The 26,432-nt window shown below is 35.4% G+C and overlaps 1 protein-coding gene across 1 annotated transcript; it reads right to left on the reverse strand.

Moving 5' to 3' along the window:
- Positions 1-3,158: 3,158 nt before the first annotated feature.
- Positions 3,159-25,866, reverse strand: PXDNL (peroxidasin like). Its single transcript, XM_067290016.1, is given in 10 exon segments — positions 3,159-3,356; positions 3,358-3,587; positions 3,590-3,625; positions 3,628-3,684; positions 3,687-4,043; positions 4,046-4,203; positions 4,205-4,376; positions 4,379-4,493; positions 4,495-4,578; positions 25,768-25,866. Coding segments are annotated over 10 exon segments (1,506 nt in total).
- Between the last annotated feature and the right edge of the window lie 566 nt (positions 25,867-26,432).

A 26,432-nucleotide genomic window follows, 5' to 3' on the forward strand; every position in this document is an offset into this window, starting at 1 on the left:
AACATAAGTATTGGAAAGGGTATCATCTGTTCATACTTAAATTTATTTTAATTACTTCCACTTATTTCTTAAATCAATTTCTCAATTTTTATGACCTTACACAGTTGTTTCGGCTATGAACTAACTCATGTTGAAACAAGTTTTTGAACCGCAGGTTTCACACCTTATTTATCATTAAGACAGTTTCAAATAGTTCATTGCTCTCATAATTTTGATTTTTAGTAATTAAAAGTATCAACATGCAAAAATCTAGAATCAAAACAAGCATCTGGCAATTTGCAAAAAGCAGATCTGCCTTCATTATCTACATTACGATATTACAATATGTCATACCCTCTCTCTAGCAGCATTTTGCCTTCTGTTTTCAGAAGACTTCTGTTGAGGAAGGAAGGGGCCAAAACTTTTCTATTATTGTTGATTAAAGAAAGGCTTTTAAAGTTAATTTCTTCACAAATTCTTGAGCTTACTTAAGTCATGCAGTACTCCCAGTGTGATGGCAGCATGTAGCATCTTTCAAGAACTTTTAGATTAAAAACTTTTCATTATAGTGACAGTATATTCTAATTAAAAATCCTTATGTGCAGATTTAATAAGGTTAGCTCAAAATAAATAAATAGCTGCAAAGAGGAAAGGTTATGTATCTTTTCTCTCCTCTCTTATGGCTCACTGCTAAAATTATCCTTTTTTTTTTTCTCTCCGTTATGTCACATTTTATAGGATGATAACAAGTCTTGAGAAGATGAAAGGACACATTCATAGTGTGAACTGGAGTTTACCACTGAAGTCTTAGTATTTTTTATAAAAGGTATTAATGATATACCCTATTTGTTCTTGTTTCAGAGATTTTAAAGATTGAGTCTGGTTAGATCAGCAGGAGAACAGCCAATCCAAAATCCATAACTTGCAGTGGGATTTTAAGTACTAAAAGTGTTCAAAGCTCTCCCATCCCTGTAGGTAGCCATGAGAAAGAAGCATGGAAGGGTAAGTCAGTAATACAGCTGAATGTAAGTGATTATCTCACAACACAGTGGCAACATTCCTTAACCACAGTCAAAATGGAATCATATAAGTTACTACAGACTCCATCAAATCTGAATTATAAACTGTTAATACTATAAGATTAGAGTTTTGCAGACAAAACTATAATATCATAAAGTTGGTTACCAGTCTCCATCCTTAAGATACTGAAACTGAATTAAAGAAAAACACATTTGAGTTGATCCCACTCTTGTACCAGGAATTATATTTTCCAGCTTAAGTGCGCAAGCTGATGTTCAGTGGTGTGCCATGTAGTCTACAAAAATACATATAAAAATATTAGAAATTCAGAACTAGACTGATGTTTTTCAAAACTTAATTTTCACTTTTCTTGAATTGAAAATATTTTAATGGGTATAATTCGATGAATAATAATGCACTGTAAAAATAAAACTGGCTCATGAAAAAATACATTTTTCATGTCTTATGATCTCTGAAAATCTTCCTGATGTTCTCATCATAGTATTATAAATGAATGTTAATATCCTCACTATGCAGCTACTCAGATGTAAAAATTACACACAGGAAAATAAAATATATAGGGATTGTATAGATATAGCTCCTATCCAATACTAGGTTCCTCTTTAAATAGCTGATAATAAAGTAGATATGCACTTTAAAAACATAATCTTAGTGAGTAAAATTGTGGTTTCATAACATTAAAATATATTGCCTGACCACAAGTAATCAGTAGTCACCAACAGAAGTAGTTTTACTCCATTTAAAAAGGGGGGAAAAAGAGAGAGAGAAAAAAAAGTGTATTTTCCTAAGTCAAGTATTCCCGTACTCTGTAAAAGCATACTAAATTGATATTTGCAACTTGTCTATTAGAGCAAATGTGTCCCTCAAACTCTTCAGCTGAACTGGAACAACATGTTATAAAGAAACTTTTTTTTTTTAAACACAGAAAATATTAACATACAATTAGATTAGCTTACATTCGGTGACTATGATTCACTTCATACAGCCTTGAAAACATTCCAGCTTGACTGTCCTCTCCCAAAGGTACTATTCTCTATTTTCCCTTAAGTCCTTCAGCTCAGTGAAAAGCTCTCAAAACTTCAGTTTTATTGTCATTATGAAACCAGTTTTTCATAGACATTGTAACCTTCTAAGCATGAAATAGTCCGTTCCAAAAGCTCTCAGTCTTTTCAAGAGCATAATACTTTTATGAGCAATATTAGTTGCTGTTTCAAGGCCTTCCACAGCTAGAAACAGAAACTAAAATCAACACTGGACAGTCTGGCTCTTCCACAAAAGAACCTGTTTCTTTATAGATTTGGAGAAATTAGGATAGAGCCTTTTCCTCTCTTTTATTGGACTGGTTTAGCTTCTATAACCAATTTCAGTTCATCCAAGGGGCCTAGATAGGTTTAATCTTTTTCCTTTCCTGTCTTTTCCCAGACAGGCTGGTAATTAACCACTCCGGGATGACTAATCCCCATCATTTTCTGGGTAGTCACACTATAACATACAGACGTAACATTTTCAAATTTCAAAACTGAAAAGAAAGTTTCCCCTTCCTTTTTTAGACCCCACCTGTATTCATCTTTTAATGGAAGTATCTTACATACAGGGTCAAAAATTAGAGACTATGAAACCTTAACCAAAAACATAGATCCTAAGGCAGGGATAGGAACAGGTATCATAGTCCATAAGTAGAAGACGTAGAGAGATGAGGGAAAGGGATAAAAGATTATTCAGAGCAAGAGAAAAGATGAAAGTGGAACACCTAAAGAATAAATACAAATAAGATTTGTAAATGTCAGACATCAAAGAGAAGAACAAAAAAATGTTTAAGAATTTGAGAGAAAGAGGGAGAGGAAAGGAAATATGTGGAATTAAATAAATATTTCTGTTGCTTTTGTTTGGTCAAAAAGTTTCTAAGAAAATACATGGAAAGAAAAAAGGATTTTTTGTGACTCATATTTTAGAGGAAGCAATACAATTATAAAACTGTTTTAAAACCAACTCGTTACTGCTGGTGCTGACAAATTAAAATACCACATGAATTATCATGTATCATACCATGCACACATTTTAGCTAATACTCACTTTTTAAAATTCTCTCAAATTTTTGTTTCTTTAACCTCATTTTAAAGATCCACAAACTTATCAACTCAAGTTAAGTTAAAGAAAGCCCAATAGTCAGCATAGCGTGGAATCCCACAATCACACACCCTCTGGATATCTGTAGCTGCCAAATCCAGGGTAGAGCGTGTCATGGTGTAAAACCTTTCTGTCAGTTTGAATTTCAGAAGCTGAAAAGACACTCTGATTTTACCAGCCACACAAAGCAAACCACACAGGACAGGATCAGTCAATGACTCCCTCCTTGATTATTCAGGATGGTACAAAGAAGACGTTGTGAATCAAAAGGTGACCATGCATTATTTCTCCAAAAGTCTCATTCAACAAATAGAACAAGATTGATCAGCATGTGACCAAACATAAAGCATTTGTTGCAAATTCATTAACAATTCCAGCATTTAGACTGGGATTACAACCTTTGTAATTACCCATCAGCTTCATGCCATGCTCACCAAGATCTTGGGTAGCCAGTGAGTCAATGTGATACTGCCCAATCAATCTTTCTGATTTCATTATAGACAATGTCTCCATCCCAGTGCGAATTTATTTTCAGCATTCCCTTGCTATGTGGTTATGTTTATGAAACCACATCATGTGCAAAGCATTTAGACGCAACTTCTCATTTTCTCTATAGTCTCCTGCTAGAAAGCATGGTACAGCACTTTCATTTTCCTCTCTTGTACATTTAGTTGGCAGACCTGTGGCTAATAGCAGTAAGTGCTTTCTGGTTTGGCAATGAAGATCTTCTTTGAGGAGGCCATATTGAGTAGTTTCATCTCTTAGTTCTTCTGATTCTCTCTCAGAGCTTCCATACACTTTAGAAGCATCAATATGTGATGTCAGATGGTTAATTTGCTCCCTCACACTAGCTGAGTTCATTATGAGAGAGGGCATCCCACTGCTGCAAACTGGCTTGAGCAAACCCAGAACATGCATTTTGAATTTGTTACTTGGGGATCATCATGAGCAGTAATGATGGGAAACCACAGTGGATCATTAATACATGCTATGCTACATGGCTGACTATCAGCAAAACAAGGCATACTCAAAGCAGTCATTGTCTTATCCAAGTCAGTCTAAAAACTGGCCCTACTGCATGAGCATATGGCTGTATCTGTCATCAGGCTTTATTGTCTCTGTATCAATCACTTTTGTTGAAATAAGCCTTGGCTGTGGAAGAATATAACCACTATACAAAGATGCATGATTTAAACCCCAGGGTATGTTAAAACCATTTTCATGCATGGGTTAAGGATCTGTTCAAAACCAGTTGTAGAAGTGCCCCGCACTGGGTGTTGTGGACTGTTACATGTTCCATGATAGCTTCTGTACTTTAGATGGAAACAGATGTCAGAGCAATCTCGGAACTATTCTGTGAGCAGTACATCCAGAAATACTGGCAGTGAGACTGGGGTAGTGAGAGGAAACCAGGTCATCATAAGAGAAATTCTGAAATACAATGTTCAAAGAGATTAATTAATTTCTTATTAAAAAGTCAAACAATTCTTAGGTTCAGTATTAGCACGAAGTTTAAACTTGGATAAAAGCTTGTCTCACAATATAAACTACCTTGAATTTCTGATGGACTGTGATCTTGCTCTCAACAAAGCTGATGATGGAAAGACAACATGGCAACACAAAGAGAGCTAGCAGAGTCAGTGACAATTAGTTTAAACTACTAGTGTACACATGACAGAAAAGAAATATGGGCACAATTTTGATTTGCATCTTGTTTTGAGGCCCTATGCCACAGATTAAGGAGATAAAAAGCCTAAATGATAAGAAAACTACAGTACTAAAATCCATTTGCTGAACTTCAGAGCCAAAAGATGCAGATAAACTAGATAACCACAGCTGGTGTTACTTAAGGTGTCAAATGGACTGATATGTGAAGAAAGACTAAAAGAAACAATAGTATGACAAAACAAATTTTGAGGAGAGTATTTCAACTACCCAGAAGTGTTTGGAGGATGCCAGCTTGAAAGATTAAAAGTGCCTAAAAATGGCAAAGTAAAGATGAGCTTACTTTAAACAGGGTAGACTTTCTAAAAAATTCTTTGTCTGAATGATTTACTAAAAAGGAACAGAAAAATATACTCTGAGCTGATTCCTGGATCTGGATATACCTTAAACTAATCCATCCCTATTGTCCTCATGTTTTTTAAAACTGCATAGCAACATCTTCCAAAGATCAAAATATATTGTCAGTTAAGTACAATGTTTTACCCACTGAAGATAGTTGTTAAGAGCTCTTCAGTACTGTTCCATTTTTGCTCACTTGCCATCAGTGCCACTAAAAATGCATCTGTAACAAGCTTTTAAACAATCTTGTTACTTGTCCATATTTGCCTCATTGGCCTTCAAGACATTGAGAAGACACACCAAAACAGAGCTTCACATTTGAAAATCAATTTCAATCCTCTTTTGCTGTTCTGACATGATTAACATGTAAAGACCTAAACTGAAAGCAGACTGAAGTATCTACAGCCCTAAAGATCTGCTTTTTAAAGCAGAAGCAGCATGCCAAAAATTAAATTGATAACAATCCTTTGTGAGATGAATGTATTTAATCGAACTTAGAGGAGAGGACAAGTGTTTTCCTTTAGCATCATCCTTGAAACAGCATTTTCCTTTGACAAACCCAGTCACAAGTAGCCTAAGATAGGGAAAACCTAATAATTTTTACATTTAACACAGTGAAGAGAGTAATCCTTATGAAACTTATCTCCATAAATGAGGAACCAGGAGCTGGCTCATTCACAGTATGAAGAGGTCAAAACAAAACTGATCCAATAAGGGAGGGTTACACACGAGCTACAGACCTCCAAAGCATGGTCATACAAACGTGCAATTGGATTCCCAGCTAAAAGGTGGCTGGCTTAGGCGAGGTGTTGTCTTTGGATACCTGAGCCCAGCCTCTGAGGACAGATATGTGCATGACACTGAAGATTTGAACTGTGGGGCCCTTAGAAATCAGAGATAGACTGGACAGACTTAAAACTGGGCAAATGTGGAGAAAAAAAACCCTACTACCTCATCTATGAATGTTAGAGAAGAAAATAACTGCTCTAAATAACCCTTCTCATACTCACTCCAGAAACGGCAGGGCTTAGCACCCACAGGAAAACTATGAAAAAGTAGATAGAACACAATATAGATTTTAGGTGAACAAAGGACAACACAGAATACAGAAATACTAAATACAGAAAGACATAAGCCTCAGGATTTACAGAGAGAAACATAGATTTAAATGCTTATTAAAGGAATTCCATCAGCCAAGTACTGCATTCCTAGGGTAAGACCATGGTGATAATGTAAGAAAGAGTTGCCTTATTAAGCCAGTGCCAGCTTCCCTTTCCCCCTTTTTTTCCCCCACGGGAGGTATGTTTCCACCTTTTATTATTCACAAAAAGGCTTTGATTTGTTACACCTGATGAATAGTAGTTTTCAGCATGTCTGGGAGATCAACATTATACACTTTGGGGGAACATTTCATGTACTCTGAAGGTCTGAAAGATGAGTAATCCTGAAGTCCATGAACTACCTTTTCACAGTTTCACTATGTGATGGGAGCGTGGCAGTGTGCGAGGGGACACTGACCTCTGCATACAGAGCAGAGCTGGGTTTGAAGTTGTCGCCTTTGGGGATAGAATGATGTGGACCCAACATCCCCAAATCTCTGCACACTAGTTTGTACAAAAGGTTCAAAATGAATTTTGCAGCCAAGAAACCTGAGAAGCAGCCAAAGAAATACCAAAGCCACTTTAGATCCTGCTGACAGATTTAACCTCTCAAAAAACCCTCAACAAGCAAACTCAACACTGCTAGACCTGTAGTGCTGGATACCTCAGCCACCTAACTGAACATAGCTTCAGCTGAAGAAATATTTTTGAGCACCATGTAAACATAGTTTTAGATCTTAAAGTTATAAATCTTTCTGCAATATATGCAAAACAAATCTTTCTGATTTTTTAATTCTTTACAGCAGATTCGATTCAATGGGGTAAAGTTAGTTCAACAATATTTATTAGCATTGCTGATTAGCATAATTGCTGTTTTCATCCTTCGTTACACCCAGAAATCAGTTTACAAACTATCATCTATAATATTTTTCAGCAAATGCTGTTGTACTGCTATTCCTTACACCTTGTTTTTGAACAAACCTGAATTCTTTTGCCAAAAGAAAAAATGCTTGTAAATAATATTACATGCATTTTATTTCCTTTGCACATGGAGGATTTTAAATGAATGGCAGCCTTCATTCATTCATAAAGAACAAACTGAATTTTCAGTGCCTTCAGGCTAGCATGCAGGGACTGCTTTAGCCTTTCATGCTAAAATTACAGAAGAATAGAATATTCTGAATTTTCCAGTAAGACTTTCTTTTTGGGGAAGGAATCTGAAGACCCCAGTTTCACAAACACACACGTGCGCGCGCACACACACACACACACACACACACACACACACACCCAGAGCCAAACCAAACCAAAACCCTTTAGGAATGCTGCTGGCACTGTCAAATCTTTTCAGGGTTTCACTGTATTAATACAGATACCAAGTCTTTGTCTCCATTTGGCAAGGAGAAGGAGTTGATAAATAGCCAAATTTGCTTTTTTGAGGATATTCTTTGTAGTTTTGTCCTCATGTTATAAAACATGCAGATTTTATGTACAGATTGATTCATCATTATACCACACAAAGAAGCAATATGGAAAATGACTGAGAAATTCAGCGTAAATATGCATGCACTGGTGTATATTTAAATAATAAAATTATTATCTAAATAATAATAAAGACTAGAAGTATGTGTCCTGGTTTTGCCTAGTGTCAGATAATATGATATTAAAAAAAAAAAAAGATGTTGACTGCTAAAAGGGAAAAATACTTTTTTGACAATCATATTACCGTATCACTTTTGCAGTTCAAGAAGAGACAGGAAATAAGCAGAATAAAACTGTGACCAATTTCTGTGAGCAAAGATGAAACAAATTCTTACTGTGAAAACAAATTTCTTCTTGTGGAGTTAATTGCACTGTCAACTCTCTGGATGACACTGAGAATGGATGATTCAACATAGTTATCACCAGCTTGTCTACCTTATGCTCCTGCAAAAACAATTCCACAGTTTGAACAATTTCTCACTTTAGAAAGTTTAAATTTTATTTGACATAAATAGCACTTAGCTTCAACACTCTCAAAGTAACAAGTCTTAGAAGAACAAGGAAACTTCAAAATCTCCTACTGGTAGGTAGAGAATGAACCTTTGGCATAAAAATTCTAGCAGAGTTCTCATGGGATGGTAAAGAAACAGTCTTTTTAACCTTATGTAACTCATTCAGATTTGGCTAGTGATGATGGGCAGTTATGAACATTACTGCTGTTTAATGATTCTTATGAAACAAGGCCTTCTCCACCTTTCCAGAGAACAAATAGCTGTATTGTATGCTGTATTGCATGCTGTATTGCATACAGCACCATAACTCAAGTATGAATATGATAAACAGCAATTTTGTTACCACCTAAAGGAATATATTCAAGTTCCTTCCCCCCCCCCCCCAAATATATACATCTTCAGAAGACTTTTTTTGAGAAAGCAAGGAAGCAGTGCATTTGTTATGGGGTAGACAGAAACTGATTAACTTTTGATCATACAGTCTCATTCTTTAACAGGTCACTGCATTGCTGAGACTGAGGAAAATTCATTGAAGTGGGAGAGAAAATGACTTCTAAACATCTGGAGACATCTGAATCTACAAAAATGAAGCAGTTCTTAAATACTTTTACAGTCCTTCATAGAGACTGAGCACCCCAAGAAATAAAACAATAAATACATGAAATCTGTCAAAGCACACATCCTGCCTCCTGATTGCTCTTCTCTCTCTGTTAATGTCCAAGGACCATAGCTATGCACTAAAATGTAAAGATTAAATGAGGAAAAAATAACATAAATTGTTTGAGCAGATGATGTAGACAATGTATTGGTCTCATCTGTGAGCATTACAAAAGCTGCAGGAAGGTACAAAGGTGATAAAAGCATCTAAAAGCCTGAGCAGTGCTGCAATATCTCCATTCCTCTATTCTGACGCCAAAAGGAATGCAGGGCTCTCTGAATGGGTCAGACCAAAGCTCCATCCCACCCAGACTTTTGTTTCCAACAGTGGGTAATAGATCATGTCTGGAATAGAGCAAATATAAAGTGATACTTTAATAATTTGCAGCTTAGGGACTTCCTGAGACAGAGATTTGTATTCCACAGTCTGATTTTATTTCTCTTCCATGAACAGGTCCAGTTGCTCTTTGATCTCTTGGAAATTTGGGGCACCTCATTCATCCTGTGGCAAGAGTCTTACAAATTAACTGCACATGATATGAAGAAACACTTTCTTTTGACTGGTTTGAATCTGACACATTTCATCTTTATTTATTACCCCTTGTATGAGGAAAAAACAACAATCAATCCCTATTTATCTCCTACATGATGTTCGTGCTTTTATTAATCTCTGACATATCATTTTGCCCAGTTTTCCTTCCAGGCAGAAAAATCCTAGCCTATTTAAACATTACTTATATGGGAGTCATTACATAATTTAATCATCTTGTCACTTCTCTAATTTTTCTTCAGTTCAACAACAATTTTTTGACCATTATTGAAAACTGAATAGATATTTTCATAGATTGATTTCTTACAGTCCCAAGATTTTGATTCTGAGTGGCAATGTTCCATTCAAGGATTTTAGGACTGCTTTTTCCCTTGAAAGTTAGGATTGCTTTTTCCACATGTGCATTACTCCACAATTATAACACTTAATTTCATCTGAAATTTCTATAACCAGACACTCAACTTCATCAAATCTTTCTGAAATTCTTCACAGTTAGTCATTATCTTTATTATCCTAAATAGCTTGATATCATCAGCAAACTTTGACACCTTATTATTCACTCTTTTTACAGATCATTGATGTATATGTTAAACAGCACAGGTCCCAGTCACTTTACTGGTGACTTCTTTCCACTGTGAACACTTAAAAATTTGCTCTTACTCTCTGGTTTTACCTTTTATTATTATTATTTTTTTTAATCCCTGTGAGGTCATTCTTTTTCACCTGCTTAATTAGCTTCCTCGAGAACCTTTGAAGGGGGAACCTTGTCAAACGTCTTTTGAAAATCCAAGCAGCCTATCCTGAAATATGAAAACATATTTTGAACATGAAAATACTTGCCTCATACATGCCTATATATTATGCAGATTGATTAGGAAGCTACATGGAATGTAGCTCTGAAAAATTCTAAGAGCAAACCAGGTGAAGTAAGGGCACAATTTTATGTAAAGCAAAGCCATCAGCAGCATACTCTAAATTACTTTTGGTTCCTTTAGTCTTTAATTTATTGCTACAATATAATTTGTGGAACTGAATGAATAGAAAGATCAGCACAAATGGTAAGATTGTTGGAGCATGTTCAGAAAAGTATCCTATTATGACAATTTTATGTTTTGCACCTTATTACAGCAGTGACCTTTGAATGGAACCAAAAAAGAACCTGTAAACAATTATATACAGTATGAAAACACAATTAAGAAAAATCTCTCCCTGAAGTCTATCTGGTTAAATACAAAACAGTTTCACTTGAGAAAAGAAAGAAGATGCAGCTATACTGTCATGAACATAGTATGTTAAATCTTTTTTTATTACTTCAGGAAAGGACAGATATGATAATTGTAGTACAGATCCCAGCAATATCCCCTTTTGTTATATAACTTCAATGACATTTTTCATCATATAATACTATTTAGCTGTAATATATCTACCTATCATCACTTTGAGTTTTAAGAAGTAGTTCATTTTCTTATTAAGCATTTTTAAATTTTAAACATCAGAAAGACATAATCTATTCCATCTTGTCTTTAATGTTAAATTTTGTTTTTATATGAGATTTTCCTAGCATACAGCATCTGAAAATTACAGGTCAGAGATATTCAACAAATTAATAACTTGATATATCTAGATTTTACAATAGAAACACAGACATATTTCATCTATACCAGAAACATATATATCATAACTTGATTTTATGGCTAAAAAAGTTCTAGTAGGTGTTTGCCTTCACAGTTTTTCCTTCACTTTAAAAAGATATTTACCTACAGAGCAGTATATGTCTGGATATTTGATATAATAGTGATTTAAAGTAGGGAAATTCCTTATCAGAGATAAAACAAAACTCATTAGAAAAATGACTTTTTGGCCCTCAAAGGAACTGAAAACAGCCATGAACTCCTTTGATATGCATTGTAATTTGTACAAAATTTCTTGTAATTGAAATTTTCCAGCTTGCACTGGAAAAGAGTTAGATTGGTTGGACTTTATCTCATCAAACTTGTAATCTAAAATGTTGACCACACAGGCAAAAATAGCTGCTTTAATTCCCTCTCCAGTGAATTAAGAGAGACAAGCATCTCATAAGTGGGAAAATCATCTTATCTTACTCAGTCAACCACTGATGAATGAACCTAGACAGTCATTTTAAGATGAGAGTTGTTTATGAAGCTAAAGTTAAGTGAGATGACTCCCACCTTGCACATAGTACTACTATTAGTTAGCACTACTAATTGTACTATGCTGTATTCTTCCCAGGGAATTAATTTCCTGGAACAACTGTTAGCAATTCTGCTCATTTCACTTCTTCCATATTGACCCCGGAAGTATAAGTAATAAAGGCCTAACAAAACTTAGAACATAAGTGATGGGCTCCATAAGCAAGCTGGCTTTCTAGTTCTCAGCAATCCTAAATCCTGTTTCATATAAGCCCTGAGCTTTCTCTCTTGTGCTAATGGAAGATGGATCAAGCTACAAGACGGAGTCAAAGGATAAGCCTGTACCTTCTTTTCCAGGCACTTTGATTTCCGAATGCACTTCAAGCTGCTCAGTATTAATGTCACTGAGGTTAAAAGGCTGCTGAGTTCAAGCTCAAAAGCCCTGCTCCCAGCACTTTTTCAGAAGTAATAATAAAAAAACCCCTTTAACTTCTTAAACTTTACATTGCCTCAGCTGACTTTAAAATATAAAAACAACTCTACTCAAAACAAAAAGGTTTAACAACAATCTTTAATAAGATATTTACCAGTTAATTACCAATTAATAATTATTTACCAATCTCAGTAGAATTGCTTTTCTAACAGCAACCAGGATGAGTCATCCTGTTCAGTGACCAAACTATCCTCGCTTCAGAAAATTAACCATCAAATAAACATCCATGCAATTATTATTTCCCTTGAAATATGTTTTATTTTCTCTGGTATTTAATATTATAACATGTATTAACAGGAGGGAGGCACACACTTATTTAGAACTAAGGTGTTTAATAAGCTTACACAGACTTCCAGGAATTGAAACCTACTAGTAACATACTGCAACATACTGGCTATAGCAAGTCTGAAAATTTCTTGCCACACACTCATATCTTCCTGGTCTTTCCTACACCTCTGATAGTAAGAATGTCCTCAGTGTATACATGGAATTTGCTACTTTTAGTAACCTAAATGCCAGTCCAGAAATAAAAACAAACAAAAGCAATGTGCAGTTTAACAAATTCTTCTATTTTTTCATAAAAGATATTTCAGAATAAAATTTAAGCTAAAGCAGTTCAAATGTTGTGCTGAACGAAAGCACTCATCACTTGTAAAAGTAAGCCTGCCAGATTTTGTTAAGCGAATTGGTGGAAAGGAAGGACAAGGTTAACAAACACGGACAAACCAAAGTGTATTTAATCATCTCCATTCCCACTGATATGTTAATCCTTATGCCTCTATGTTTTATTTGCACATAGTAATTGCAGTCGTGATTGCTTATCTTTTTTAAAAACTCATGATTTATGAGAACAGCACTGTAAAATACAGATTTTTTTTTTCTTTAGTAGTTAGGTTCCGCTATGTTTTCCATCACTTTTTGGTATAGACATTTTCTGTTTCTTGGAATGAGCTAAATAAATTGAGGTTTGCTTCCTGCTTATCTTGTGGAAGACTGGATGGATGTAAACAGCTACAGTTTTTTTGTTTTTTTTTTTTTTTTAAGTCTTTGTTTCTATTCTTAGTTTATTTTGTGAAGACAGGTTCCCAGATCACATATTATTGCTAACATCTTTTCTTACACATCTAACACTTGACTGAGCAAATATGAAGGATCTTTGGAAAAAAGCTATTTTTGTCATTATTTTTGCCATAACATTCCAGTAAAGAAGCAAACCAAACAAACAAACAAAAAGAAAAGGAATGGGAGTTCCTAAGCTTTACCAAACCAAAGAAAAATTCCATCATCAGAAGTGCCACATTTTATAGAAGCAAGCCGCCCTACTCTAAACACCAGCACCTGAACATGTCAAGACAAAACTGGGGATAGAAGTAATCACATTGAGATTAAGAGAGGATCCTGATGGTACAGGGTCACGGTACCATTAGGCAAGTACCTAAGGCGGTTCCAGATACTTCCCATCAGCAGAAGTAACAAGTAGTTAGTAGGCATAAATATTACACAATAAACCTCTCTATTGTATTATTTTGAAAACAGAGCCAAAAAGGACTGTATATTTGCTTGCAGTTAAAAAAGGAAAAAAAAAAACACATTTAAAGAATAGAATTCTTTTTTCAGATGAATTTTAGAATATCGCATTGATACCATGAAAATTGGTTACTGCTTTAAAACAATTTTTACAAACATCACTTGCCATTAAAGATGTACTTCTTGGATTCTATGATCGGAGACAGAATTTGATTTCAGTAGCTGTACCGTATTACTTTTATGATTTTAAAGTAAATAGGCCCAATACTTTAGGTTACAAACTAAAATAGTTACTGAAAATATGTAAAGAGAACTAAACATATTCATTCCACTGAAAAAAGCGAGGCTGCAAGAAACCACCAGATTTTATGTTTATGGAGTTATGTAATACTTGGGCAGCTCTGATTATTGTAACAACATAGCCAAGTTAACTCTACCTTAGTGCAACTGGTGATGCGCTGTGGTGCTCCATGTGCACCCCAAGCAATCTTTACGTTTCTATATTTTACGTTTCTATACTTGTCTCCTGGTATATGAATAAACATGGGCAGGGCTGCAGAATGAAAACAAATATATATTCCTTATGTTAATGTCATCTCTCAGCATCCTCCAGACATCTTTAACCGCTGATTCTCTCTTCTATAGAATAAATTGAATAATTCAGGCCAGCTCATGAGCTAATGTAAATTATCATAGCAATGTTGATTTCAAAAGTTATGACAGAAAAATTTACAACAGCCTTGTAAAGCTATTGGAGTGACCAAATGACGCCATGTTGTAATAGAAGAAAAAAAATGAGAGAAATAACAAATTTTAACAAGGGTGTCTTTTCTCTCACATTACGATGACAATATCTGTTCCATTTATTGTTGGTTGAACCCTGTCTCCTTAAATCACACTATGGTCCATGGCAAGCTTGGGAGAATATTTGAACTCTGACAGTCATATTCATTTGTTTGAGACTCTTGAAAGTTGATAAAACAAAAATGACACTCTTTTGAAATGGCATATGTAAATTACAAAAGACAGGGAACACCTGCAACTGCTGAAGTCAAGAAGAAAACTTGGGATTACATTCCGATAGCTTGATTTGGATGCTCTTACTGAGCTGTTATATCTATAACATCAAGAAGAACAGTTGATTGCCTCATCATCCTAAAGCAATTTTATTTCAATTTTCAGGTCAAATTTGTCCTTTAACAACATAACCTCTAACTTCTTGTTCTACTGCTTTTAGAAAACCTGATCATTTCCTCTCCCTCAAAATTACTGCAGTTTAAAATATTCATATGGGATAATTACTCCACTTCAGAAATTTGTGAGGCTCCCTTAACTTCTCAGAAGAAACAAGGGCGAAATTTATAGCAGTGCATTAAATAGATTAAAACCTTTATTCATTTAGCAAAATTTTTCCCACTTGCTTTAAATATGCAAATGATCATACACTATAAAAGAGGTTGAATAAGTATGCCCTAAGCTCTTTGAACATACATCCTATATGACAACAGTATTGGAAACATTTCATGGTAACTGGAATCATCCATATAGATTTTGGTATATCAGTGGAATTGCTTTAATCACTGATTGTTGTTCTAAGCACCAGATCACATACTAACACGGTAAACACAATTTTGTGGAAATTTAACAAGAAAAAATGTGAGAAGTGTGTATGTATAAAGAGCACCTGTTATATCTCTGACGCATGCAGAAGCTTAAAAGCATAATTAATATCGAAAGTCAGGACACCAATAACAGATATGAGAACCCAACATGCTATAACAATAATCACTGTAAACTGGAAGAATCAGAAGCCAAATCAGCTCAGGACCTAGTTGGTCTTGCTTTGAGTGTTAGGGTTGGACTAGATGACCTCCATAGGTCATTTTAAATTTGAATTGTTGTCAGTTTCTACAAAAGAAAAGACAATGCTCCAAGCAAATGCTATTAGGTACTTTTCATCATAACCCTTACTTGTGTACAGGCCTGAGGAAGCCAACGGTCGCGTTGCCCCCAGTTCTCAAATGTCAGAATCCCTCCTTACACTAGGAAATATGGGCCTCTGTCGGGCACTACGCTTTGCATCTCCTGGAGTTTGGGCACGGACATAGCGAGAAGAAGAGTGACCAGGAAAGAGCAAGAGTTCAACATTGTAATAGATGGAGACAGAGTTTTGGAATAGATAGAGGTTTGGAAGAAGTCTTAATTGATACACTTTTTATGTTCTTAAGGATTTTGAGTACCTCCTAGTACTTTGCTCTTTTTAAAGAAAGGAGCTTGAAGAGAAAGCAGGGCCCTCTCTCCCCTCCTCAGCCAAGGCAAGTCAGTAGGTAATCTCTACAATATATGTCTAGGTTGCTCAGATAACAAATTAAATTTATTAAATAAGATAAATTAAATAAAATTTTAAAAATCCATATAATGAATAAAACACTCCTTTATTATTTTGGGTTGCACAAAGTCACTCTCATCACCCCCAATACACAGATAGCTTGGCATATACTGGCTGTGATCATGCTGGGACACATGAGCAATGGGGAAGGTTCCAGTAGGCACCACAGTGTAGCATCCATTGTGTGGCAGTTGGCTTCCTACAAGGTATTAAAAAGAAAAGAGAAATAAACATGGCAAACTACACTCATAGATCATTCTGTATTTAATGATTTGGGAGACTACACATAAAAGGCCTCTTCCTCAAAATTCTTTATTTGATACCCTAATAATTTTGCTTTCACCATTTCTACTACATTTTATTTTGGCAAAGAACAGGTCAGTTTAGCTACATTATTAAGGAAAAAGTTAGCATACACCTCATGGAGTTTTTGATTACTCTTGTTAATGCCAGGTTCAAAACAACTTGGATCCATAATTAGATCTTATTATGTAAAAAGATTGAGTCCAATAAAGAAGAAATTGAAAGGTCATTCAATCCAGTGAATTGTTAAAACAGATTTTCATCCCTGGAAAAATTAAACAGCTTAATTTTAGATACCATATTGTGTAGCAAGCGATGGGTTTTTAAGCACTCCGCACTGCATGCTTCAGTATCTGTGGTATAATGAGCTGTCACTTTCTATTGCTGATGGGTTTTATTGCTGGATGACATCTTGGAGGAATCACCACCTATGGTGAAGGAGAACGAAAAGAATCTAGATACGGAATCATACAATCATTTAGGGCTTTTATTTAGGGCTTTTATTTAGGGCTTTCTATTCATGCAGTATGCTTTAGACAAGGAAGGAACCATTATTTATCACAGGAGAAGAAGCAGATGTAGAGGAAGTTGATCATTTGCATAGTCAACCAAGTAGAATTTGTGAATAGTGTCCAAGCTCCGTGAGTCGCGGTGGCCTCCCTAGTAAAGAAAGTACCTGAAAACATGGTAGCAATTCAAATGACTAATGGAAGCAATTAGAATCTGCATTATAAGATCGTAATCAGATCCTATTAGCAATCCAACTTTTGTTCCAGAATTACATGCAGATTACAAGTAATCCTGCCAGGAACAAAGGAATAAAGTTAGCAGAACTTCTAAAAATGTATCTAACAAATTAAATACCAAGTCATCTACTAAACAAATAAGCCTTGATATGTAATTATTTTTTGATTGGCTCCACTACAAAGAATTGGAAAGTCACAAGATCCAATGAACTAACATTCAAGCAGTATTAAGTTGTGTGTTAATTAGCAGTACTACTGAAAAGTAATGCCCCCAGGAGTTATTTTCTAAACTAAAAGTATCAAGCAATTTACCATATCATGTAATTGCTATTTAGCCAGGCCAAATTTTGAGGTGCTGAATCCCTGTAAATCCCAGTGCTTTCAATGGCAGATTGTGACCCACAGTGCAATTCACTACATAGCTATAAACAGGTAACCCTTATGTTCAACCATAGAAAACAGCTCCGAAGCATTGCACGGCTGATATGATTTTATTTTATAGGCACTTCTTTAGAAATTCACTATTCATTCTAAACAAGTTTTGTATGCAGTGGCCTTGTACTCAAAATTTCAAGTTTTATCCTTTGTTCACCATGCATATTCTCAGTGAATGAAGTCGTACTTTGTACAATAAAGGTGTTTGCTCAGCATGCCAAATTAAAAGAAGCATCAAGCTAAGCAAAATAAGATTTTTGGCAAACAATAATGCTAGAAGTGACAAACTGTGGACACAGAGTAAGGGCATGTGCAGCACAGTTCAAGGGGTTGTGAGATCATTTTTACTTTTTAAATGTATGCATATAAAACAGTAGTCTTATATAAACAAAAAAGTTGCTTTCCCTTTATACTTTTGTGCTTTGTGGTATAACAGAGCTTGAGAAATAATTTTAATGGGAAAATCAAAGTTGTTCTACAAAGAAAGTCAATGAAAGAGTTCCAGACACTGTGATGTTTATGCAGAAAATAGGTAATTGCCTGTCAAGACAGCATTCTCTGAATGTTCATGTAAATACATGCACACGTACATGCATATCTTTGCATATTTAAGAAAATAAAATGAGAAATCAAAAATACACAATTTCTTTAGATGTCTCAACTACAATAGCTATAAGCAGCACTACATTAACAGTGTGTCAAGTAATAAAAGTGACTGTTTTGTTTTTTACATATAATACTTGCATATATTATTCTTACTGTATATATTTTGTACAGTCTAGGAATATGGTCTCATGTAAATTTGATTGTACCTGCTTTGGCCCAGGCAATCAATCACAGGTCATGGGTTACCTTCTGCTTCACATGGCAAATCCACTGTGTGTCCTGCCATTACAACCTGGTCCTTGGGCCTCACCATATACTGTGGAAGAGCTGAACGGGAGGAAAAAGTAAAAAGGACTGAAATGAAAGTACTGTCCAGGCTTACATTGTCTGCTTTACTTCCAAGTGATCTTCATATTACAATTTATGGTAGTTATAGGAGCTATAATTCAATACTATATACATGTATATACACATATATTAATAAAGAAGTATTGGCCACTTTGAACTCATTAAAAGCAAGAGAATTTTTTTATAGAATTTATAATTCTTTGGCACAAATTTGAAAACCTGGAAGAACATGAACAGGACAACGATACTTTATTATTACTTCACTGAAACAAGACAGCTCTTGTTTCTTGTCAGAATACAGAAACCCTGTATTTACCACAGCCGTAAACACAGAAATATCACACCTCTAAAAAAACACAATCTACTTCTTGTATCAACTTGTTCAAAATTCAAACAAAGAAACATTCTGAAATCAAAACTTTGATGCATGATAGCAGGGGGCAAAGAATATTGAGGATATCCAGTTCTCCAGATGTCAAAAAAACAAAAGGTAAAAGTCAGTCCTCATCAAAGGTTGATGGAGGAATGGTTATGGGAATGGTTAAGTGAGAGAGGGCGTGTTCTGATTGGGATGAGCAATCCCGTCTTCGGGGTAGAGGAAGGAATCTAGGCCAAGGCCAGCGAGCCTGCTGAAAGCGGCCTTATGTAGGCCAAGGCAAGCGAGCCTGCTGAAGCCTGCTGAAAGTGGCCGTGTAGCGGCCTTGAGCACTACAAAAGAAGGTATTCACAAAACTGGTAAACAAGTCTGGACGGAACTAGGTTCCATAAATGTCGACGGAGCGCGGTCAGCAACCTTGCACCAATCATGTATCCGCTTTATGTGCGTGGACGGAAACTGTAACCAATCATGTAACTATTGCTAGCGCATGCGTATTGCTTATCCATATACATACTTTGTGTAAACTCTAATAAAGGGGAGAACGATCATACTCATATTGAGACTCCGTCGTTACTCCGGGCCCGCCTCCCACTCCGGCGTCCTCCCACAAAAGGTAATACAGGCTCACTGTTTGCCTAAGGGTTGATGGCTAACCTTGCTTTTCCAAAAAGAAAGTCCCAGAAAAATAAATGGGGAGGTAGAGGGATAGAGGCATCGTGACTGGCTACAGCAGGGATTAAATGTGGGCTGGAAGCTTTGAAAAACTGCTTCTCATCTCTTTTGCCATGGAACTAGTTTGCTATGTTATATATATATATATATAAAATCATTCTGCAACAAGATAGAACTTTCAAAGGAGTGCAAGATCAATAAATGGATTAAACAAAGAATGAACAATAGGGGAAGACAGGAGGTAGGAAGGAGACCATGTCTCTCACATGTTATGTATTCCGTCCCTGTAGCCACAAGAACTTACTTCCTTCTTTTACCCCATTCAGACAATAGGGTATGAATTACCTCATTCACTATAACATTTACACTCATCTACATGGTAACTTCAAGAAGGAAACACATACATAAACATGTATACGTGCTTACATCCGTAATGATGAATTAAAACAAAAAGATTATTCCGAACATACTTTTCCAGTCTTAGTGGCTTTGAAAGAATTGGAAGCCTCACTATTTATAGTGCTATAAAACCATATTTTGTCTATAATTTATAAGAGAGAAAGGATAACCAAAATACATTTAAACAGAACCACAAACAGTGATGTTAACCTTCCCTATTGTGAGATTATATATATCATAACACCTGCATTTAACTACATTTAAATTTACTGCTTGTCCATCCCCCCACATTTTATCTCCACGTGATGAATGTTTATTTTGGGCTAAATGGACTGAAATGAAATATGTAATCATGTTTTGTCTTCCCCTAAATCAGAAATTCAAGTATAGCTAACGGGAAAGAAGTCTTCCAAAACTCAACACAATTCAGACTAGGTTCAGTTCAAAACACTGCAACGTGCTATCTAGAAGGTATGAAATTGAGTACAGCTTTTATTTGTCAGTTTTTAATATGTCAGTATTAGCAAAATTATTTTCAGAAGATACGGGCATAGAATGATTCTGCCAAACATGAAAAAATTAGTCTAAGTTTTGGGTTTTTTTAATAAGAAAAGGATTTCACTAAATCATTTTCCTGAAAACATGTAATGCATCCAATTGTTCTTATGTTCCTGCTTTCAGTGCATCTTGAAAGCCTCATACCAATAAATCATCGTTATTTTTACTGACTGCATATACAGGTAAGCCTCTATTATATCTCAGTGCTTATCTGCTAAACATGCCTATATAAATAAGGTAGTTCACTGAATGTGATTCCAGAATACACTACTGTGATTTTTTTAAAATTACGTTAGGTTTCTCTTGTTCCCTTATGATGATCTTCGAAGCTCAGAGTAATGATTATTCCTAAACAACACATTTCATCTTGACATGCGTGGAATCCTTTTAAATAGGGAATCCTTCTAACCATTCCTTTGAATTTCCTGGTATTTGGTTTCAGAAACGATACTGAAATCTCATACAGCATTTTAAGCCTAAGGTAATGATGTACCTACTCACCTGATTTTCACATTTGTTTTTTTCTCTGCCAATATGAAATGGACATCATTTCATAACTAAATTTAATAACCCTAGAAATCTGCAGCTACTATAAAATCTTTACAAGTTGATGGCTGCAGAGATTGAATTTATACATTTTAATACATTTTAATGACACCTGTTTCATATGTCTGTGAACAAAAAAGGAACATTCCCTACAGCAACATTGAGATAGCCTTTAAAGGCCTAACTCCCTAGAGACTAATAAATATTAAGACTTCTTCCCCCACAAGAGCTACCCCATAAAATGAATTACCATTAATTATTGTATCGCAAACAAAAGATACTAGTTTTGTGCCAGAGCAGCTCAGTAAAGGCAATATGTCATCAAATGTAATAAGATTTTTCTCTAATGTCCTAAGCAACAGTCCTTTCAGCGGATGTTATGGCAGTAGATGTTCTAGAGAATTAATTAAAACTACATAGAATATGTGCAAAATCTAATACTCACTATTGAAAGGGAAAAGCAAAGACTAAAACCTAAACTGATTTATTATTGGCATCTCTTTCTTGTTACTAGCTAGCTAGTATTCTCGGGAAACTATGCTTTAACTAGGAGAATGCTTGAAATTGAAATGACCTTTACAGTAGAGAGTTTGGCATTTATAGCCTCATGATAAGTTCCCATTTTCATACCTTTATTTATTTAAAATCTTGCAAGTAAACCTCTGACTCTGAAAATATTTATAACCTCACCAGAAAGAACAAATTTCCATTGGCAATTGTTATTAAATAAGAAAATAACGCTAATGTTTATCTCATAAATAGAGGTTTGTAGCCTGATTAAAATCAGTCAAGACAGTATCCTCATGGCCATTCTTTGTAAAGATGTATAGTGGGAATGAATTCTGTTTTACCATGTTAATTGTTCTTGGTCATATAAAATAGCATATCTGCCTTGCATTTTGTTTTAGACATTTCAGAGGGAAACCTTTTGCATTTTTATTCATCACTTGACTCAGCCAATATACAGAGGGAATTTTTTGTTATTTACTTCAGTTACTGCAGAAAAATAGAAAGATACCACAGAATCAGGACACAGAGATAAAGCATCTGCTAAAACAACAAAAAAGCATAACATCTTAAAAAAAAAGCAATTTGTTTTATTTGGAAATAAAAGCTTCTTTTTGCACACCAGTTGGTTGATTAATGATAGAACTAATAACAAAATAAAAACTACACTCTGTTACATAAAAAGTAACAAGGAAGCAGTAACGAATCTTGAAGGACAAGCAGACGGTGACTTCAATCATATTGTCTTAAAGATGAAAAGCCACACTTCACATTCTGATAATACCAGTGACATGTACAATATAGATACCCTAAATCCAGATGAAGGAGCTGAAATTTAGATACAGGTTGTTTAGGATGGAAACAAAGTTAGTTAGACAATTTTGGATGAAGAATAATGTTTTTATGTCAAAAAATACTAACCTAACATGGCATAATACTGCAAAGGGGTAAGAGATGGTTAAATCTAAGAGGATGTCTCTTACAAACTACGAGGCCAGGAAAAAGTAAAACAGTTATTACAGTTGGTGAAGATGAATGACTATACTAAGAATAAGAAAAAAATAATAAAATGAATCACTATCCTATGACACCTTCAAATCATAATCTAGGCTACAGTTTATGCAATGTTAAATAGTTCATTAATATACATAGAAAAAACAGAAACTGAAGGTTAAACATGCCTTTGGTGCTTTTTTATTTTTATCTTTCAAATCTTTAATAATATTTTTATTGCTATTACCTTTGCCTTTGTGATATTTCAAATGTAAACAGAAAATCAGGGAGAAATAGTTAAGTTTTGTTTTTTATTAATCAATTTTTGTTGCTTTGACACAGGACATTTCTCTCTGCACAGGCTTTTTATCTGTTTTTTTTCCCCCCCCTGCTCTTCAAAAGGAATACTAAGTAATAATATTTAATAATATTCCCCCACACCACCACTGTTATAGAAAATATACATACAGAAGCAACGGGAATTGTTTTGAAAACTGATTGTTCCATGGTTAGGAAGTCAAGGTATAATCACTACTTCTTGTGCCAGCGCTATTTAAGTTAAATTTTTCCTTTCCATCCTTGATTATATATCTCTTTTCTTTCTCCTTTCCCACACCATTTTTGCTGTTCTTTCATTTTGCAATGAAATTCAAAACGAAATGTTAAATTAATTTGAATGAATCAGTCTCAAACGTGGCTGCCCATATCTGTACATAGTACAACAAAGAAGGTCTTACCAGGTACAATGACTTTTCAGGTTTCTAACTTTCAAGTGGAAATCCCTTCTGCGATCCTTGTTAGCACTCTATTTGCTTTTTTCCTAGCAGCAGCATGGTATCAATTCATACTCTTTCAAAATGTACAGTTGTTTCTCACTGGTCGTTCCCAAAAGATAAGTTTCCATTGCAGTTCTCTTTATTAGTCTGCAAAACTACATTTACATACCACAGTGGAGTAGAAAACAGGACTATGTGGGTTTCTCTGAAAATCCTAGCAAATATATTGAAAGTAGCACCTCTGCAGCCATGTAGTACTCATAAAAACTAATTACCTCTACTTAGAAGAAAGGTGCATGGTCCACCTTGGTACTTGTCCTGAGCGCTCCCACTGGAAGATTTTAAGTATGATTGCATGATGCTGTATTCATCCCATCTGCATTGCAGAAGGCTGTCCTGTACACTATTCTGATCCAGCTCACGCTGATCACACATTGCTAATTCTACCATCAGCATATTTCTGCTTTTTATGCCAAGGTCGCTAATGGAAATACAAAACAAGTGTATGTAAACACACTCCTAATTGCCCCAAAATATTCTTACATAATCCCTAGTAAGGGTTGTTTCAAAAGATACAAAACACAAAGATACCAATCCTGTTTGTCCTCTGCACGCATCTTCTAGATGATTTCAAGTCAATTCAAGAAGCTCATGTCATCTTATGTATTTCATGTTATGTGTTACCATTATGGTAACAAGTGTCAGCATTTCATGCATTAGAAGAGTTAAAGTAATGAATGAAAAGGCCACAGTGAAGAAGCAGTACTTAAATAACCCAACAAATGAAAGTGCATTTAGCAGTTTCTGATTTGTGGAGATGCTCACCCAGCCCACCCTTGGCAAAACGGTTGGATAACGCACTGCCTGTGGGGACCTTGGCACTGTGGACCCCCAGGCTGTGTCCTCACCAGAATGTGCACTAGCAGATTGCACATAAAACGGGAGCACCCCCGTCTCTAGCAGGACAGGTGTGTACACAGGGGGACCCACAATCCCAGAAAGGGGGTGCACTTGTTCCCCACACTGCCAGTGAAGGGGGCGGTGCATGCATACAGCTCTGTGTGTCAGTGCATAGATGGCTGAGATTAAAACTTCTTGAGATTAATTATAAAAGGTTGCTTAGAAACCTGTAGGTATTTATTAACATTTTGTAAGTGCTTGGTATTGTTGTTTACCTGTTGTATTGCTGATACTAACTTGAATGTATAGTTCACTGACAGTTAATTACATGATGTTAATAAAGTAATAAATTGCTTTGATCCTGATTTGGTTTAAACTAAATGAACTGAGCAGATTTTCCCTGTGGCGCTCATTAACACAGGATTTAAAAACATAATTTCCCTAAACTTCAAGACTTATAGGGAGAAAGCTATCTCTGATACAGCTGTATTTATTTATTTATTTAATAAATATAAGTTAATGTATGTAGCCCCTAGGAAATCCTATGTTTCCAAAAGAAATGCAAAGGATAGGATTGGAGTTGACACTCAACAGGCCTCTGCTGGTGGCAAAAGGTGTATGGAAACCCTGAATATTTTTGTGCTAGAACTCTTCATATCTGAGTACTTTCCCTCTCACCTTGGAGCACACATCATTCTTCTACCCTCCTACTGACCCACTTCCACCTCTCACCAAATGATTGCCTCGCTACACACAACTGGTTGCCAATATCCATAAACACTCTCCCATTGGTGTTTGTTCCAAGTCTGGCTGGCTACTGTTGCAGAAGCAAAGACCTCTATTCCTCTTTTAGTGTGGATTTAAAAACATGGACACAGTCTACACGAGTAGAACTTCAAAAGGCAGAAGAGCAAATCATGTCAGGACGGAAGAAAAAAAGATATCAGACACAGCACTGTATAGCTCTTATTATAGCTATTAGAAAGGTTCTGCCTCATATCTCATTAAGGAATACATAGAAGTGTTTTGCTATTTAAAACATTTTTTTATAGCTATAGAAAATACAGGGCCTTTGGGGGCCTTAGTGCCTTTAAGTATTCTAGAAGCCAAAAAAAACATTGTGGATCTTTTTTTCTTAAAATTGATACCCACTTATCAGTGGAACTATTGGCTAGCCTCTATAAAACTATTTTAAATTGATAAGCAAAGCTGAAATTTTCTAAAGAAAGAATAACACTCATGCTGATCTTCTTAATTATACCTACAACAAATATTTTATTGTATCATACAATTGAATTTTTAACAAGACAAGTCATAGAAGAGATCAAAATCACTAGAAACAGCAGAGGGAATAGGAAGGTGGAAGGAAGCTGAGCTATATTCATTTGATGGAAGTTTGATGAAACACAGACTATTCCATTAGCTCAACTATCAAGCCACATTACACCATTGCTTAAAATTGTTACACAGAGTGTAAAAGACATCATCAGGCAGTCCGCGCCACAGAAGTCATGCTGTTTTCACCCACCTTGGTGCTCTGTATGATCTCTATTGAGAATGCACTGTTCAAGGTCTTCATCATGATTGCAAAGTCCTCCAGCAACTGTCCCGAGCTATTTGCTACCATCTCTAATTTTTTTAAAATGTGGTAATAAGGGGACATCCACTGTTCTTATTTGTGTGTTCAAATAATGATTTGTTCCTGAAGTCAGATGATTTGAAAAAGCTATGCAACTCATTTATACCTAGAGACGATGCAATTTTCAATTTATTTTTGCCTCCATGTTTTCCAGAAAATGGCCAATTTGAATTGTATAAATAAATGTTCTTACTATCAGCTGGGTATTAACTCTAGATACAATCCACTCAGGTAGGAGAGACTTACATGACAAAACTATTTTGAAGAGAATGCTATTTGTAAAAGAGGCAAGACTTAAGATGTGATAATCAATAAGTCACAAGAAATAGGGAGTGAATCTGCTCTCCACAGAAACACTAATGAATGAAGGAGATATATGAGGATCCTTGCCCTAAATCAAGCATATTGTTATCTGACAAGTGACAATCTTAAGCCACGTGGAGATTCACTTTTGCACTGTTCAGCACAACCCCAAATTTTCCTTTGCTAAGCGGGAAAGGCCTCTTTGGCCTAGTTAGAGGCCTAGTTTGGCCTCTAACAGCAGTTAGGGAGAG

This window comes from Apteryx mantelli, chromosome 2 (assembly GCF_036417845.1).
Source record: "Apteryx mantelli isolate bAptMan1 chromosome 2, bAptMan1.hap1, whole genome shotgun sequence".
NCBI classification, from domain to species: Eukaryota; Metazoa; Chordata; class Aves; order Apterygiformes; family Apterygidae; genus Apteryx; species Apteryx mantelli.